The 15,809-nt window shown below is 43.8% G+C and overlaps 1 protein-coding gene across 1 annotated transcript in view; it reads left to right on the top strand.

Moving 5' to 3' along the window:
* Window positions 1-3,587: 3,587 nt before the first annotated feature.
* Window positions 3,588-15,809, top strand: part of LOC136634598 (gamma-aminobutyric acid receptor subunit rho-2) — a 32,457-nt gene continuing 20,235 nt past the window's right edge. Inside the window, exon 1 of the mRNA XM_066610097.1 lies at window positions 3,588-3,700. Within this exon, the coding sequence (XP_066466194.1) occupies window positions 3,588-3,700 (113 nt within the window). The remainder of the gene's footprint in view (window positions 3,701-15,809) is intronic.

Genomic DNA, 15,809 nt, shown 5'->3' with positions numbered 1-15,809 from the left:
TTCCTGTGGGGACCCAAAGCAGCTGGGTCCAGGAACTGGACAGTGCAAGTGTGCCCTTGGTTCTGTTGAAGGTCTCAGCAGATTTTGATACCATAAATCTTGGTATTATTTCAGGCTGTCTAGCTAGGGTGGGAGGGGGTTGGAGATCTACTGTTTTGCAGTGGTGGTGCTGCCCCTATTTGCCAGGCAGTTTCCAGAAAGTTTTTGGGTTCTGTAGTCGGCGTTTTCTAGACATATCTAAGGCTTCACAAGGGCTTCTTAGGAAGCCCATTTGCAGACTCAAAAGTACAGGAAAAGGGAGTAATGTGTTCAGTTGACCACACCATTCTGCTGCTTCTCCACGTAAAGATGCATGGGGAAAAACTTCAGGAGTTGACTGGGTAAGCCCTCAAGGCCTTGTGGGTCCTCAGCTAGTGCCCAACTGATGCCACTTATGGTGCAGCATGCTGACATACTAGCAATGATATATCTGTCAGAAAATTCCTGGTGAAAAGCTTACCTTAGCAACTTCTGCACTAGGTGGCCTTAGGCAAGCTGCCACTCTTTCAGGCTTGCTTTCCAGCTGCAATATGGTGCTCATAATATTGGACTACTGTATAGGCTTGTTGTAAGGATTGCAGAGATAATGTATATAAAGGACTTGGAGAACTCAGAAAGTGTGACATAAATAAAAAGCATTATTTACCACCTGCACTCATGGTCATAAGAAAAGCCCATCCAGCATGCTTTCACAGTGGCCCACAAGCAGGAGACAAAGGTAGACTTCTTTCCCACCATTGATCCCCTACCGCTGGTATTCAGAAACATACTGCTGCTGAACCTGGAGATAGCATAAAGCTATCATGATTAGTAGCCTGCCCTCCCTGACCTTGTCCAAGCCTCTTTTAAAGCCATCAAAGCCAGTGGCCATCACCACACCATGTGGGAATGAATTCCGTGCATTAAGTATACACTGTGAAGAAGTGTTGCTTTTTGTCCATCCCGAATCTTCTGCAAGGCTCTGATTCTCTGGACGATCGCTGCTTCTAGTGCTGTGACAAAAGGGAGAAACACTCCCCTCTAGCCACTCTTCCCACACCAGGCATAATTGTATAGGTCTCTATCGTGCCACCACTTAGTCACTTTTTTCCAAGTAAAAGCCCCAAATGTTGCAACCTTCCCTCATAAGCCATTTCTGCCCAGTGCTGCATATACGCAACAGGGATCAAATGTGTTCATCTGCAGGCTGGGCAGAAATGGGTTAAGGAAGGTGCTCAAACCCCCTTATGATTTTGGGTATCCTCTTTTGTACCTTTTCCAGCTCTGCAATAGTTTTGGCAGTAGCATCAGAACCGTACACTATTCCAAATGTGGATGCACCATAGAGATGTTATAGCAGTCTTATTCTCAATCCCTTTCCTAATTATAAGTGGTCTTTCATAAATAATTATATTTTAGGCTCAGAAGCAAGCTGGGAGTACCCCAAAATAATTTGGACAAGTCAAAGGTGCTATTAATGAGGAGATTTCACTTATTTAGAACTAAGAATTGGATTGTAAATCTGTTCTGGCAGCGTTCTACTTCCCTTGAAGGATCTGGTTCACATTTTGGGAATGCTCCTGGACCCAGGCTTGAACCTGGATGCCCAGGGGGTTGCTGGGTCCTGAGTACCTGTCAGCAACTTAGGCTAGTGACACACTCTGACATCTAGTTGAACTACTGCAATGCACTCTACCTGGGCCGAATTTATTTATTTATTTAATTTATTTATTCGATTTGTATTCCGCCTTTCTCCCTGAAGGGCACCCAAGGCGGCTAGACTTTAAAGACTGTTTGGAAACTGCAGTTAATACAGAATGCAGCTACAAGGCTGTTGATGGGTGCCACAGGTCATGTCCATATCCACCTGTTGGCAACCTTCAGTCTCGAAAGACTATGGTATCGCGCTCTGAAAGGTGGTTCTGGAACAGCGTCTAGTGTGGCTGAAAAGCCCAATTTGGGAGTGACAATCCCTTCCACACTGGGAGCAAGTGCAGTCTGTCCCTGGTCTGTCTCCCTGGCTATGGGCCTTCCTTCTTTGCCTCTTAGCCTCAGACTGTTGGTGAAGTGTCTCTTCAAACTGGGAAAGGCCATGCTGCACAGCCTGCCTCCAAGCGGGCTGCTCAGAGGCCAGGGTTTCCCACTTGTTGAGGTCCACTCCTAAGGCCTTCAGATCCCTCTTGCAGATGTCCTTGTATTGCAGCTGTGGTCTACCTGTAGGGAGCTTTCCTTGCATGAGTTCTCCATAGAGGAGATCCTTTGGGATCCGGCCATCATCCATTCTCACGACATGACCGAGCCAACGCAGGCGTCTCTGTTTCAGCAGTGCATAGTGCATACATGTCCATATCACACGTCTATTAAAACATCTAAACTGGGTGCCTGAATGTTGCTGAGCACAATTCAAAGAACTGGTTATGAAGTATAAAACCCTTAATGGTTGGGATGTAGATATCTGAAGGTCCATCTTAGGTTTTGCCTGTCTCATAAGTTCGTTGTGGACACTGTTGCTTTTAGATGTATGGTGGGGGATGACACATGTCAGGGCCTTTTCTGTGGTGACACTCAGCTTATGGAACTCGCTTCCAGCTGAGATCATGACCACCTCCTGTCTGGTAGCATTTTGGAGAGGAGTTCAAACTTTTTTGTTTTATTTAGCCTTTTGGTTGATTTTCTTCTTAGTGGTTTTGGATTTGTCTTGCTACTGATTTATTGTTGTCTTGAATTGCTGAAATTGATATTGTTTTTGTGGTGTATTTTTATTTTATTTTGCATATGTTTTATTATCATTCCTTAAAGTCTCCTTGAGCTGCCCATCCAGACTTAAAGTCAGGATAGAAATGCTTTTATTAAATAAAATTTAAACAATCTCACTTATTTTCCAGCATGATTATCAAGTATTAGAACAAGCCCCACTGCTGAGAATAACAGTGCTTGAGGCGGTTTTATAAGTTGTGAGATAATGTCATTTGCGTGTTATGGATTCTTTTAAATTGCATACATATGCTTATCTACAGTGCTGTGTAACCCAGCATTTGAGAGGATTGCAAATTCTACAGTCACCCCCTGAAAAAATGTAACTCAGTGCCACTTTTGCTTTATCATAAACATATAGACACCAGGTGAACTACACTTCCTGTTGACCAACCTGCCTCTCTAAGAAAAATAGATGGTTTTACACAGCCTGACAGACGGATTCTACTGAGCTGAGATTAGCGGTTTGAATAAAAAACTGGCAGATGGAATTACTGTACAGTCTTTTTTTTTTTATCCATTGACTCTCTGCAAAATATCCACTCATTTAGGACCCAGAGGAAATGTCAGACAGGACTAACTTCTTCATGAGTAATGACCAATCGCAAGCAGTGATGAGAGGTAGAGCTTTGAGTAGGAAGCCCTAGAAGCTGTAGTTTCAAATACAAACTCTGAAAAGCAGCATCTCTTAACAATGATCACTGTGGCAAATGCGAGGCCCTGGAGATGCAGCCGGTTCAATGTTTGAACCAGAGTATACTTGCACTGCAGGAGGTTACCAGACTGAAGGAGGCTGGATCGGTGATTTCCACAGAATGCCTTATTTTGCAAAACTCATGCTGTTGATCTTTTGTTTGGTCCTTCTTGTGGAGAGCAGAAAGCTCAGGAAGAGGAGATGGATGGGACAAGTAGAGGTGCACAGAGCAAGGTAGAGAACTGTAAAATCAAATTGTCTCTCTCTCTCTCTCTCTCTCTCTCTCTCTCGTCATAAGGAAAACACTTAGTATGTGTAGTTGGTTTTGCAATGTATGTGTGAAAAGTATATGTAATATAGTCAGCAGTGTTAGAGACAAGCAAAGCAGCTTAGAGAGCTATTGTAAGGGGTCCTATTTGTAAAACAACCAAAGCACTCAGTAGAGACTTATACGAATATCCAAAATGGGAGCTACATCTGTAGGTCAAGTATTTTGAAATGGCCCCAGTTACAGGAGTGTGATAAATCTACATTGTTAGAGTACTGAAGATATAAAAATGCCATTTATAAAATTTATACATTAAATCTTTTGGAAGCTGCATTTTTCAGGTGCGCATCCGGAACCTATGCATGTCTTCTTGAGAGTTGTACTGTGTTGCTTAATTCAGTGAAAAGGATTGTAGCCTTTTTCTTACACTGCTATTTGTTTTTAGGTGTTAGAATATCTGTTGATTGGGGTGTGTGTGGGGGGCTGTGTGCATGTATGTGTGTGTGAATATATATTAAGAGATCATACAAGGTTTGCAAAATTCCACAGTTTTTGCAAATTGTTTGACCTTCACTTCACATTTTCTGAGTATTAGTATTAGTAAAGCAGAACATGTACCAAAGAGCTAAAAGGTCTTAGTAAAGTTTATCAGATTTCATATCACTGAAGCCCGGTGAATGGTTTATATTAGAAAAGATAATCTTCCAAAACTGCCAAGCAAACCTGAGTATATTATCCTTCTTTGTACGGAGTTATGTTATTCCCGTGACAATTGCATCTTCTAAGACCATTTGGCTGACTAAGACCTTGTAAACAAAGTTGAGTTAATCTGTTTCATTAAACAGGAATACTAAGACCTTCATCTTTTTATTAGTTGTGTTTTCTTCAGCATGACACTGTGAACTCACAGCATTTATGAGAGAGTTTTGCTATACTGGATGAACCTTGGTTAACAAGCATTCCAAGCAAACCCATGGCAGAGAAGGGCTGACAAAGGAAGTGATACTTTACTTTCTAAGGATGTTCCTCTTGAGCTTTGCACACAGGGTGCTTGCTGCCTTGGTGCTGCTTATTAAGAGATGCACAACCAATGATACCTTTTATTGGACAAGCACTTTTATACTTCTCTTCAATGTGTTCTCTTCAATCAGAAAAGGTAGCTCAGGAAAAGACATCAGCTTACCAGGTTTGCACTCTTGCTCCATTGTGACATTTATGGACCAAATCCATTTTATATAAGCTGTGGAAAACTTTGCTGTTGATTATAAAGGCAGCCTGATCGATCCCTTTTTGTTAATTTTGAAAGCATGCAGAAGTTAATAATTTTAGGGCACAATCCCCCAAATACAGTACTGATTCTGCACAAGGTTTACCCATCACAGTGAAACTTAACAAAGTTTTTACTGAGTTCCATGGATGCATTTCAACAGTGCTTAGTAAGAAATTGCTATACCTTCTCCAACACATGATTTTTGGACACATAATTTTAAGATGCAGTAAATGTCAATTTTAAGATTTACTGCAGTCCTTTATGGAAAAAGATAAAGCAACATGCAGGATTGGGTGTACTATTGGCAATCATGCATGTGGTCCTGTTGAATGCAATTTATTAAGCTATGATAAGCAGTGTAACACTTATGATTAGTTTGATTCCTTTTTCGTGTGACCATGCACCTTGGCATTTGGTTGGAAAATTGATTATTCCTACGAACATTCAAAAGATGACTGTTTTGGAACAATGAGAATGACATACCCAGGGATACATTGCCAGGTTCCATGTATTCAAGCAAAAAGTCATTTGGATAAAAGAGCCTTTGATGAAGAGTTCTAGTGTGTCAACCGTTACACTTACAGTTTCTCATTATGTCTAACCTGGCCTTCCCCTAAGAATTCAAGGCATACAAGGCTCTTACCAAGCTCAATCCCTCCTTTTTGTCCTTACAACAACTCTGTGAGGTTAGGCTGGGAGATGATGGACAATGGTGTAGTTCTAAATTTTGAAGTGCAGGAGCACTTATACAGCAACAACAAAGCCATTTTTGAATTGTTAATTTTCTTCTCCTGACATTTATTTCTATTTCAGAGTTCTATTTCTTTGAAACAGTAGAAAAGCAGCATCTTTAAATGAAATATAATTTATTCAAAAACTCTTGAAGTTGCAATCGATTAAAACAGAAGTCTTATGTTCTTATGTTCTTAACAAAAAGTATGATCTTAAAAATCCCAATATAAAAAATGCATTAGAGTGTAATTTTATGCTGTTTTTCAAATTTTTATACCGTCCGACCTCCAAGGAGCTCAGGGTGGTGTACATAGTTCCTCCGGTCCTTTTGTCTTCACAACAACCCTGTGAGGTAGGTGAGGCTGACTGGCCCAAAATCACCTGGTAAGCTTCATGGCTGAGCAGGGATGTGAATCTGGATCTTCCATATGTAAGTCTCAAACCGCTACAGCATCCTAACCTCAGTTAGAAGTAAGTTCCATTTCCTTCCACTGCCTGTGTCTGTGGGGGCCCCTCATCCCTCACTTCACTTCCTGGGAACATGACCCCATCTTTCCTTCACCCCTCCTTCCATCTATCCACTCTTACCCTTCCTATCTCATCTATCCATTCACCTGCATCCCCTCTCCTGTCATTCCTCTGCATCTGGAGACACTTATGCCCATAGGCAAATGTCTTAACTTGTCTCCTGCTGAACCTGAAGCTTCTTTACAGCTCAAGTCCTTTGGAAAAAACTGTTTCAAGGCTCACCTAAGCATTCCACTTGATGGCATTACTGCTCTTGCTACTCTGCTTATTTCCTGCATCCCCTTTGACTATACCCATGATGATGAACCTCAGTTTGCCCACTGAGCTTCATGACTTGCGTGTATTGAAACCCAGGTCTTCGTTGGTCCTAGTCAGACAGTCCCATCCATGCAAATTCCCCTGCACCAATACAGTGGGGCCAGTGCAGCTTGCCCTGCATTATGCAGGGGAATTTTGAATGCTGGACAATGTCTCCTTACCCTGGGGTAAACCCCAGCATCTGCAGTAGGGCGACTCACTTGTGTGCAAGTTCAATAGCTGATGAAAGCCCACATTGCTCTATGTTGACAGACTGGGCCTGAGAAGGGGAATAGGATTTGGTGCGCACTGCTGCCACTGGTCCCACTCCGCTCTCTGGCCCAATCCACATGCCTCCTATCACTGCTGTTCCCCCACCCTGTTACACCCCTCCCCACTTTCCCCTGCTGCTGCATCACTTGGTGAGGAACTTACCGAGTCCACTGTGCACTGCTCCTCTTGCCAGTGCTAGCCACTGCTATGCCATCGCATTTTCCTGGGAGTAAGTCTTACTAAACATTAAACTATTGCAACCCACTCCAGAACTCTGGAACGAAATGAGCTAGATCTTTAAATGAACTATCATGTTTCAAAATAGTAATGTGTCAGGAAAAGAAAACACACGAATGAAGAAATGTAAAGTTGATTTTCTTTGTTGTGTAGTCTTAGTTGGATATGGCTATGGAGGGGTGTCATGACAAGCTCCTGCTCTTCGAGATTAACCACTACACCACTACCTACACCCAAATGTACAAGGAAAAAGTGGGGGAGATAATACCCTGTGAAATTATACCAGAATAAACCTCCACCTGGAATGACGTTATCTGGGAGCTGGGAAGGTTGGTCTGTGCACCCTAGGAGAAAGCTCGGGCCCTTTGCATCTTTAAAAGAGCACGTGAACACTGAACTAAGAATGGAAATATAGACAGCAGTGCTTGTGTACATGTACACAGGATCCATGTTGGGAAATGAGACTAGAATCTCAAATGAGAGGCATATTTGGGAAGATGCATTCCCAACTGGCAAAACACATTCCATAAGATTTAGAAAACGAGAGTAATTAGAAAAGCCATGCATAAAAGAGAGCCCTTTTCTACTATGGCATCCTTGAGTTTGCATACCACAGTGAGAGCTGTGCAGAGCAGGGGTAGTGAGGCACTCTTGGGTTTGAGAAAAGATTTTGAGAAAAGACATCTCACATTGAAAGATTTATCATCCCCCACCCTGAAGAGACCACACAATTAGTGATGATGGTGAGTGGTCTTGTGTCTGTCCTGTAGAGAAGCGTTGTGAGGGTCAGCTTAGAAGCCGAGGCAGATGCAGGGTTCTACTCCCAATATTCTCTCACTTTACATTGAGCAATGGAAGAGTTGCAGTCTCCATGGGAGGAGAACAAAGTCAAGAGGTGAGCGCATGCTGAAAGAGGATGGGCAACAGGAGTTGGGCGTGATTTCAGGGGGCCAGTTGCCTTAGATGCAACTAAGATGCAGATGCAGTGCACAGCGGGGAGGAGGCAGTTGGGAAACACTACAAAGCCTTATCTGAAAAGGTCTCTAACATGCCTGGGACATGCTGGTTTCTGTCAGATAACAAAAGGGGAAAGATATAATGTACGATTATTGGACAGGAGTGAATTCTTGACAATCTTTTTTGGGAATTTTCTTCATAGAATGGGATGAACAGTGGAGCTGCTCTTGTTGGATGCAAAACATCTGAAATCACCTTCCTAGGTGATAGAGCCAGTCTGCCTTAAATTAAGCCTTTTCTGCCCAGTGTTGCATATACACAACAGGGATCAAATGTGTACACCTGTGGGTTGGGCAAAAATGGGTCAATTTTTTTAAAAAGAGTTTGAAGAATCTTATTAAAAATATATGGAATTCTGTCCATCCAGTGACCCACATTTTTCCTTTTCTGGCCCAGATCAGTCTGTCTTTAACAGCTGCTTGATCATGTTCAGGTTGAGATAGAAACCATTTATAAACTATTGTGATGTCTGGATGCCTCACAGACACATTCAATATGCACTGGTGCTAAAATATTTATCCTGGCATCTATAATGTTATATGTGATTGATATCAGTAAACAATAAATTTTTAAAAATGAATAGCAGATACTTTTTCTCACTGCGATGTCAGGAGAAGTCAAATCTGCCAAGTTTTTTCTACCTAGGATCGGGTAATGCTAATCCATGCACAGTGGAGTTGTTGGGGCACAGCTGTTCTACAGATTGGAATGGGTGCATTCTGATTCTCCAAGGAATGCTGGAATCTTGGGGTGATAAGACGTAGTTGGAGCTCCAGACTGTTCAGAGTGAACACTCGAAGCATTGTTGAATCTTTTCAGGGGTCTTGAGTTTTTAAACTAAGCATGTCATCTTTGTAGGGTCAGTCAGTTGTAGTGCTTCCCTTGCTCCTGGCCGGGCAATGAATAATTGCCTTTTAAATATCCTCTCTGTGAATTGGCCCATGTCAGTTTCTGTTCAGGAGGGGCTCTTTAATTATGAGTTTCATCTCATTCCTTTTTTAATAGTAAAATAATGTTATGATGCTATGAAAAATTAAAAAAAACTTTCCCTCCCTGCCATAGGAATGAAAATTGACAAGGGGCAATTCACTGAGAAGCTAAAAGGACAATTATTCACTAATCCCTCAGCTGGGATCAATGGAAGCAATGCAATTAGCTGAACCTGCAAGTGATAAACTTTTATTTGAAGTTGCCAGGAACCTTTATGGACTGCAACTTGCACATGTGTGGACATTATAGAACAGTGTTTCTCAAACTGTGTGTCAGGACCCACTAGGTGGGTCACAACAAGCCAAATTTCAAGTGGATCCCCATTCATTTCAATATTTTATTTTTAATATATTAGACTCGATGCTACCATAGTATGTGACTGCATTTGGGGAAATGTTACAGACCTGTACTTTTAACAAGCTACTATGTATATTCTTTTAACAATGATAGTCAATGGGACTTACTCCTGGGTAAGTGTGGGTAGGATTGCAGCCTAGGATTGTTAAAAATGTTCCTGCTTGATGATGCCACTTCCTGCCATGACATCACTTCTGGTGAGTCCCGACAGATTCTCATTCTAAAAATTGGGTGCTAGTGCTAAATATGTGCGAACCACTGCTATAGAAGGATCTTGGCCATAGGGGAAGGGCATTACTGGTTTAAATAATTCTATAAATGCTGTGTGGTTTTTCCATTTTAATTCCGCTTGCAGCTAATTGTGAAAAACAATTCCTAAATAGTGCCCAAGGGATCTAGTGTGGACGCAGTTATAGATATGCCCTTTGCTTCTCCATGCACTAAGAGGAGCTTTCAATGCAAAGCAGCATGCCCTTCTGCACAGCTGCGGATACCCTTCCAAAGATACTGCAGCTAAAAGGAGTGACAGATGCTGCTTGTTGACTGCCTTCCATCATCCATGACCGAGGCAGGTGTTCAGATAGGCAAATCATTCTGATCTCATTTCCTGCCTTCAGGCTCTCCTTCCCTACTTCTTGCCCCTGAACTATTGGCTACCGGGCCGTAAACAGCAAAACAGGCCATTCAGGCATTCCAAAGCTGTGTGTGTGTGTGTATGTGTGTGAGAGAGAGAGAGATCCTCCAACAGGAGGGAGGGGACAATTTGGAGAGCTCGTCATGGCCTTGTAAGTAGCATTAGACATGCCCAGATGGCAGGCTCTGATTAATTGGAGCTCTATTTTTAATCTCCTATCAAGCTGTTAATCGATTAATGCTCTCTGCCCCAGCAAATAATGGTATCATTTCACACGGCAGTGGACTCCTTAAAGCTCATTTCCCCTGCTTCCAGCATTTGTCAGCTGAAAATTGCACTTGTTTCCTATCACACGTGAGAGGAGCTCATCCTGGTCAGCTGTGTGTAGAAGAGAGGGGGGGGGGCAAGAGTTTCTGTGAGGTCTGTCAAATGAAAGACAGATTTTATTTAAATTTATTTACTTATTTAAACTATTTCTGTAGCACTTTCCTGTGAAATGCTTGACTTCAAAAGATACATTTTGGACAACTTCGCATGTATTTAAGATTTAAAACAGCTGTGCATGTTTTTTATATGACAGTTCTATGTCCAGCCCCCTTCTCACAAATCCAGCCCCCAAACATTATAATTTTTCACCATCTCAAAATTCAGTGTATTCTTCTGAAGATGATGGATAACAAGTCACTACAGTTGTATGACTTCTTCCAGTTATCAGCTGGCCTGTAAAAGTGAGAAAACTGTGTCTAAGAACAAGTGAAAACTATGCGTTTGACCTTTTACATGTAGGCTTGATTGGGGACCCTGGAAGAACGCAATGCTGGAACATTCAGATATATTGTAGCTTTCCTATTGAATTGCCTCAAAAGAGCCATGGGAGGAATCAGGTAGTTCGCATGAAGTGTGACCAAATAACAGGGGAGAATTTGAAATGCTTCTTTAAATTACTGTTCTTCCAAAATCTCCAGCATTTGCCTTTGCTCCATCCTCAGCTAAAACCATAATCCATGCACTCTCCACCTCTGTCTGGAGGACTGCATCCCTTCCTGCCCTATTGACTTGATCTAGACAGCTTTTGTTAAAGTCATTGTTCTCATGTGATCATAATCACCCACTTCCCTTGGTCGTTGTGCTGGTTCCCTGTTAATCTTCATAAGCCTCAAAGTCTGTCTCAGCCTCAGACTTCTATACCTTTTAAAGTTTCCTGCCTCTCTGCCACCACTTATATGTAAGAACACCCAAACTTCCATCCCACAAACCCTTATGTTTACCATAGAGATGTAGCCAAAAATGGTCATCACAAGACAACTGTTCCCTCTTCTCACAGTTACCAAATTCCCAAACAAATACCAATTTGTGACCAATTTAACAAACCAATGTTTGGTACCAATTGTTACCAATTATCCAGTTACCAAACAATGAACGTTTATTCATTCTCATGTGGACTGATACCATTGTATTGTGAATTTCCATGCTTTTTTGTTTTATGTCCCTGAAAACCATGAGAGATGATGTGGAGATTTTCAGCTTTTCTGATTTTCAGAATTAGGCTATTAGGTAGGAAGCTGAAAGCCAGGACCTCAAAGGTAGCGTTCTCTGAAGTGCTACCTGTTCCACGCGCAGGGCTAGCTAGGCAGGCGGAGATCAGGGGTCTCGATGCGTGGATGAGACGGTGCTGTAGGGAGGAGGGGTTTAGATTTGTTAGGCACTGGGGAATGTTTTGGGACAAGCGGGGCCTTTACAAGAGGCACAGGCTTCACAGAATGGAAGCAGACTGCTGGTGCATAACATTAAAAAGGTGGCAGAGCAACTTTTAAACTGATCCCTGGGGGAAGGCCGACAGGAGCCAAGGGGCATCCGGTTTGGGACTCCTCATCCATGTGGGACAAGGATGGGGAGGTTAGAGAACAACAAGACAAAGGCAGAGTAGGAGAAGAAATTGGGAAAGGTAGCACGATGGGATGTGATAGACGGTTTGGCACAATGAGAGGATGCGGAGACAAAGGAGCGAATAAGCAGCCCCTCCTGGGGCATTCCATGTACAAATGCTTTTATGCAAATGCCTGAAGTCTCTGAGCAAAGATGGGAGAACTGGAATGTCTGGTGGCAAGGGAAAACACTGACATAGTGGGCATAACGGAAACCTGGTGGAATGCGGAGAATCAGTGGGATACCGCAATCCTGGACTATAAACTCTACAGGACGGACAGGGAGGGGTGTGTTGGACGTGGGGTGGCCGTTAATGTTAAGGAAAGGATAGAATCCAGCAAAGTAGAGATTGAAGGTGGGTTCGACTCCACTGTAGACTCTCTGTGGGTTAAATTACCAGCCCTGAGGAGCGATGTAATACTGGGGGCGTACTATCGTCCTCCAGACCAGAAATCGGGACCTTGAAATGAGGAAACAGATCAGGGAGGTGACAAGGAGGGACAGGGTTGTAATCATGGGGGACTTCAATTATCCTCATATTGACTGGGTCAATTTGTGTTCTGGTCATGAAAAGGAGACCAGATTCCTTGACATGCTAAATGACTGTGCCTTAGAGCAGCTAGTCATGGAGCCCACCAGAGGACAGGTGACTCCGGATTTAATATTGTACGGTACTCAGGACCTGGTTAGAGATGTCAATGTTACTGAGCTTTTGGGGAACAGTGATCATGCTGCGATCCGTTTCAACATGCACGTAGGGGGAAGAATACCGGGCAAATCTCTCACAAAAACCCTTGACTTCCAATGAGCGGACTTCCCTCAGATGAGGAGGCTGGTTAGAAGGAGGTTGAAAGGGAAGGTAAAAAGAGTCCAATCTCTCCAGAGTGCATGGAGGCTGCTTAAAACAACAGTAATAGAGACCCAGCAGAGGTGTATACCACAAAGAAAGAAGCGCTCCACTAAATCCAGGAGGGTGCCCACATGGCTAACAAGCCAAGTTAGAGAGGCTGTAAAGGGCAAGGAAGCTTCCTTCCGTAAATGGAAGTCTTGCCCTAATGAGAAGAATAAAAAGGAACATAAACTGTGGCAAAAGAAATGTAAGAAGGTGATACGGGAGGCCAAGAGAGACTATGAGGAACACATGGCCAGCAACATTAAGGGGAATAATAAAAGCTTCTTCAAATATGTTAGAAGCAGGAAACCCGCCAGAGAAGCGGTTGGCACTCTGGATGGTGAGGGAAGGAAAGGGGAGATAAAAGGAGACTTAGAGATGGCAGAGAAATTAAATGAATTCTTTGCATCTGTCTTCACGGCAGAAGACCTCGGGCAGATACCGCTGTCCGAACGGCCCCTCCTGACCAAGGAATTAAGTCAGACAGAGGTTGAAAGAGAAGATGTTTCAGATCTCATTGATAAATTAAAGATCAATAAGTCACCGGGCCCTGATGGCATCCACCCAAGAGTTATTAAGGAATTGAAGAATGAAGTTGCTGATCTCTTGACTAAAATATGCAACTTGTCCCTCAAAACGGCCACGGTGCCAGAAGATTAGAGGATAGCAAATGTCACACCGATCTTTAAAAAGGGAAAGAGGGGGGACCCGGGAAACTATAGGCTGGTCAGCCTAACATCTATACCGGGGAAGATGGTGGAATGCCTCATCAAAGATAGAATCTCAAAACACATAGACGAACAGGCCTTGCTGAGGGAGAATCAGCATGGCTTCTGTAAGGATAAGTCTTGCCTCACGAACCTTATAAAATTCTTTGAAAAGGTCAACAGGCATTTGGATGCAGGAGAACCCATAGACATTATATATCTGGACTTTCAGAAGGCGTTCGACACGGTCCCTCACCAAAGGCTACTGAAAAAACTCCACAGTCAGGGAATTAGAGGACAGGTCCTCTCATGGAATGAGAACTGTTTGAAGACCAGGAAACAGAGAGTGGGCGACAATGGGCAATTTTCAGGAAGGAGAGAAGTGAAAAGCGGTGTACCCCAAGGATCTGTCCTGGGACTGGTGCTTTTCAACCTCTTCATAAATGACCTGGAGACAGGGGTGAGCAGTGAGGTGGCTAAGTTTGCAGACGACACCAAACTTTTCTGAGTGGTGAAGTGATTGTGAGGAGCTCCAGAAGGATCTCTCCAAACTGGCATATGTTGGCAACCTTCAGTCTCGAAAGACTATGGTATCGCGCTCTGAAAGGTGGTTCTGGAACAGTGTCTAGTGTGGATGAAAAGGCCGATTCGGGAGTGACAATCACTTCCACACCGGGAGCAAGTGCAGTCTGTCCCTGGTCTGTCTCCCTGGCTATGGGCCTTCCTTCTTTGCCTCTTTGCCTCAGTCTGTTGGCCAAGTGTCTCTTCAAACTGGGAAAGGCCATGCTGCACAGCCTGCCTCCAAGCAGGCCGCTCAGAGGCCAGGGCTTCCCACCTGTTGAGGTCCACTCCTAAGGCCTTCAGATCCCTCTTGCAGATGTCCTTGTATCGCAGCTGTGGTCTACCTGTAGGGCGCTTTCCTTGCACGAGTTCACCAAAGAGGAGATCCTTTGGGATCCGGCCATCATCCATTCTCACAACATGACCGAGCCAACGCAGGCGTCTCTGTTTCAGCAGTGAATACATGCTAGGGATTCCAGCACGTTCCAGGACTGTGTTGTTAGGAACTTTGTCCTGCCAGGTGATGCCGAGAATGCGTCAGAGGCAGCGCATGTGGAAAGCGTTCCGTTTCCTCTCCTGTTGTGAGCAAAGAGTCCATGACTCGCTGCAATACAGAAGTGTACTCAGGACGCAAGCTCTGTAGACCTGGATCTTGGTATGTTCCGTCAGCTTCTTGTTGGACCAGACTCTCTTTGTGAGTCTGGAAAACGTGGTAGCTGCTTTACCGATGTGCTTGTTTAGCTCGGTATCAAGAGAAAGAGTGTCAGAGATCATTGAGCCAAGGTACACAAAGTCATGGACAACCTCCAGTTCATGCTCAGAGATTGTAATGCAGGGAGGTGAGTCCACATCCTGAACCATGACCTGTGTTTTCTTCAGGCTGATTGTCAGTCCAAAATCTTGGCAGGCCTTGCTAAAACGATCCATGAGCTGCTGGAGATCTTTGGCAGAGTGGGTAGTGATAGCTGCATTGTTGGCAAAGAGGAAGTCACGCAGACATTTCAGCTGGACTTTGGACTTTGCTCTCAGTCTGGAGAGGTTGAAGAGCTTTCCATCTGATCTGGTCCAGAGATAGATGCCTTCTGTTGCAGTTCCAAAGGCCTGCTTCAGCAGGACAGCGAAGAAAATCCCAAATAAGGTTGGTGCAAGAACACAGCCCTGCTTCACTCCACTTCGGATGTCAAAGGGGTCTGATGTGGAGCCATCGAAGACAACAGTGCCCTTCATGTCCTTGTGGAAAGATCTGATGATGCTGAGGAGCCTGGGTGGACATCCAATCTTGGGGAGAATCTTGAAGAGGCCGTCTCTGCTGACCAGGTCGAAAGCCTTTGTGAGATCTATGAAGGCTATAAAGAGTGGCTGTCATTGCTCCCTGCATTTCTCCTGCAGTTGTCTAAGGGAGAATACCATATCAGTGGTGGACCTGTTGGCTTGGAATCCACACTGGCAGAATGGGCAACAAAATGGCAGATGCGCTTCAATGTCAGTAAGATCATGCACATTGGGGCAAAAAATCAAAACTTTAGATATAGGCTGATGGGTTCTGAGCTGTCTGTGACAGATCAGGAGAGAGATCTTGGGGTGGTGGTGGACAGGTCGATGAAAGTGTCAACCCAATGTGCGGCGGCAGTGAAGAAGGTCAATTCTATGCTTG

This window comes from Tiliqua scincoides, chromosome 1 (genome assembly GCF_035046505.1).
Source record: "Tiliqua scincoides isolate rTilSci1 chromosome 1, rTilSci1.hap2, whole genome shotgun sequence".
NCBI lineage: Eukaryota > Metazoa > Chordata > Lepidosauria > Squamata > Scincidae > Tiliqua > Tiliqua scincoides.
This window is presented reverse-complemented; position numbering and strand designations above follow the sequence as displayed.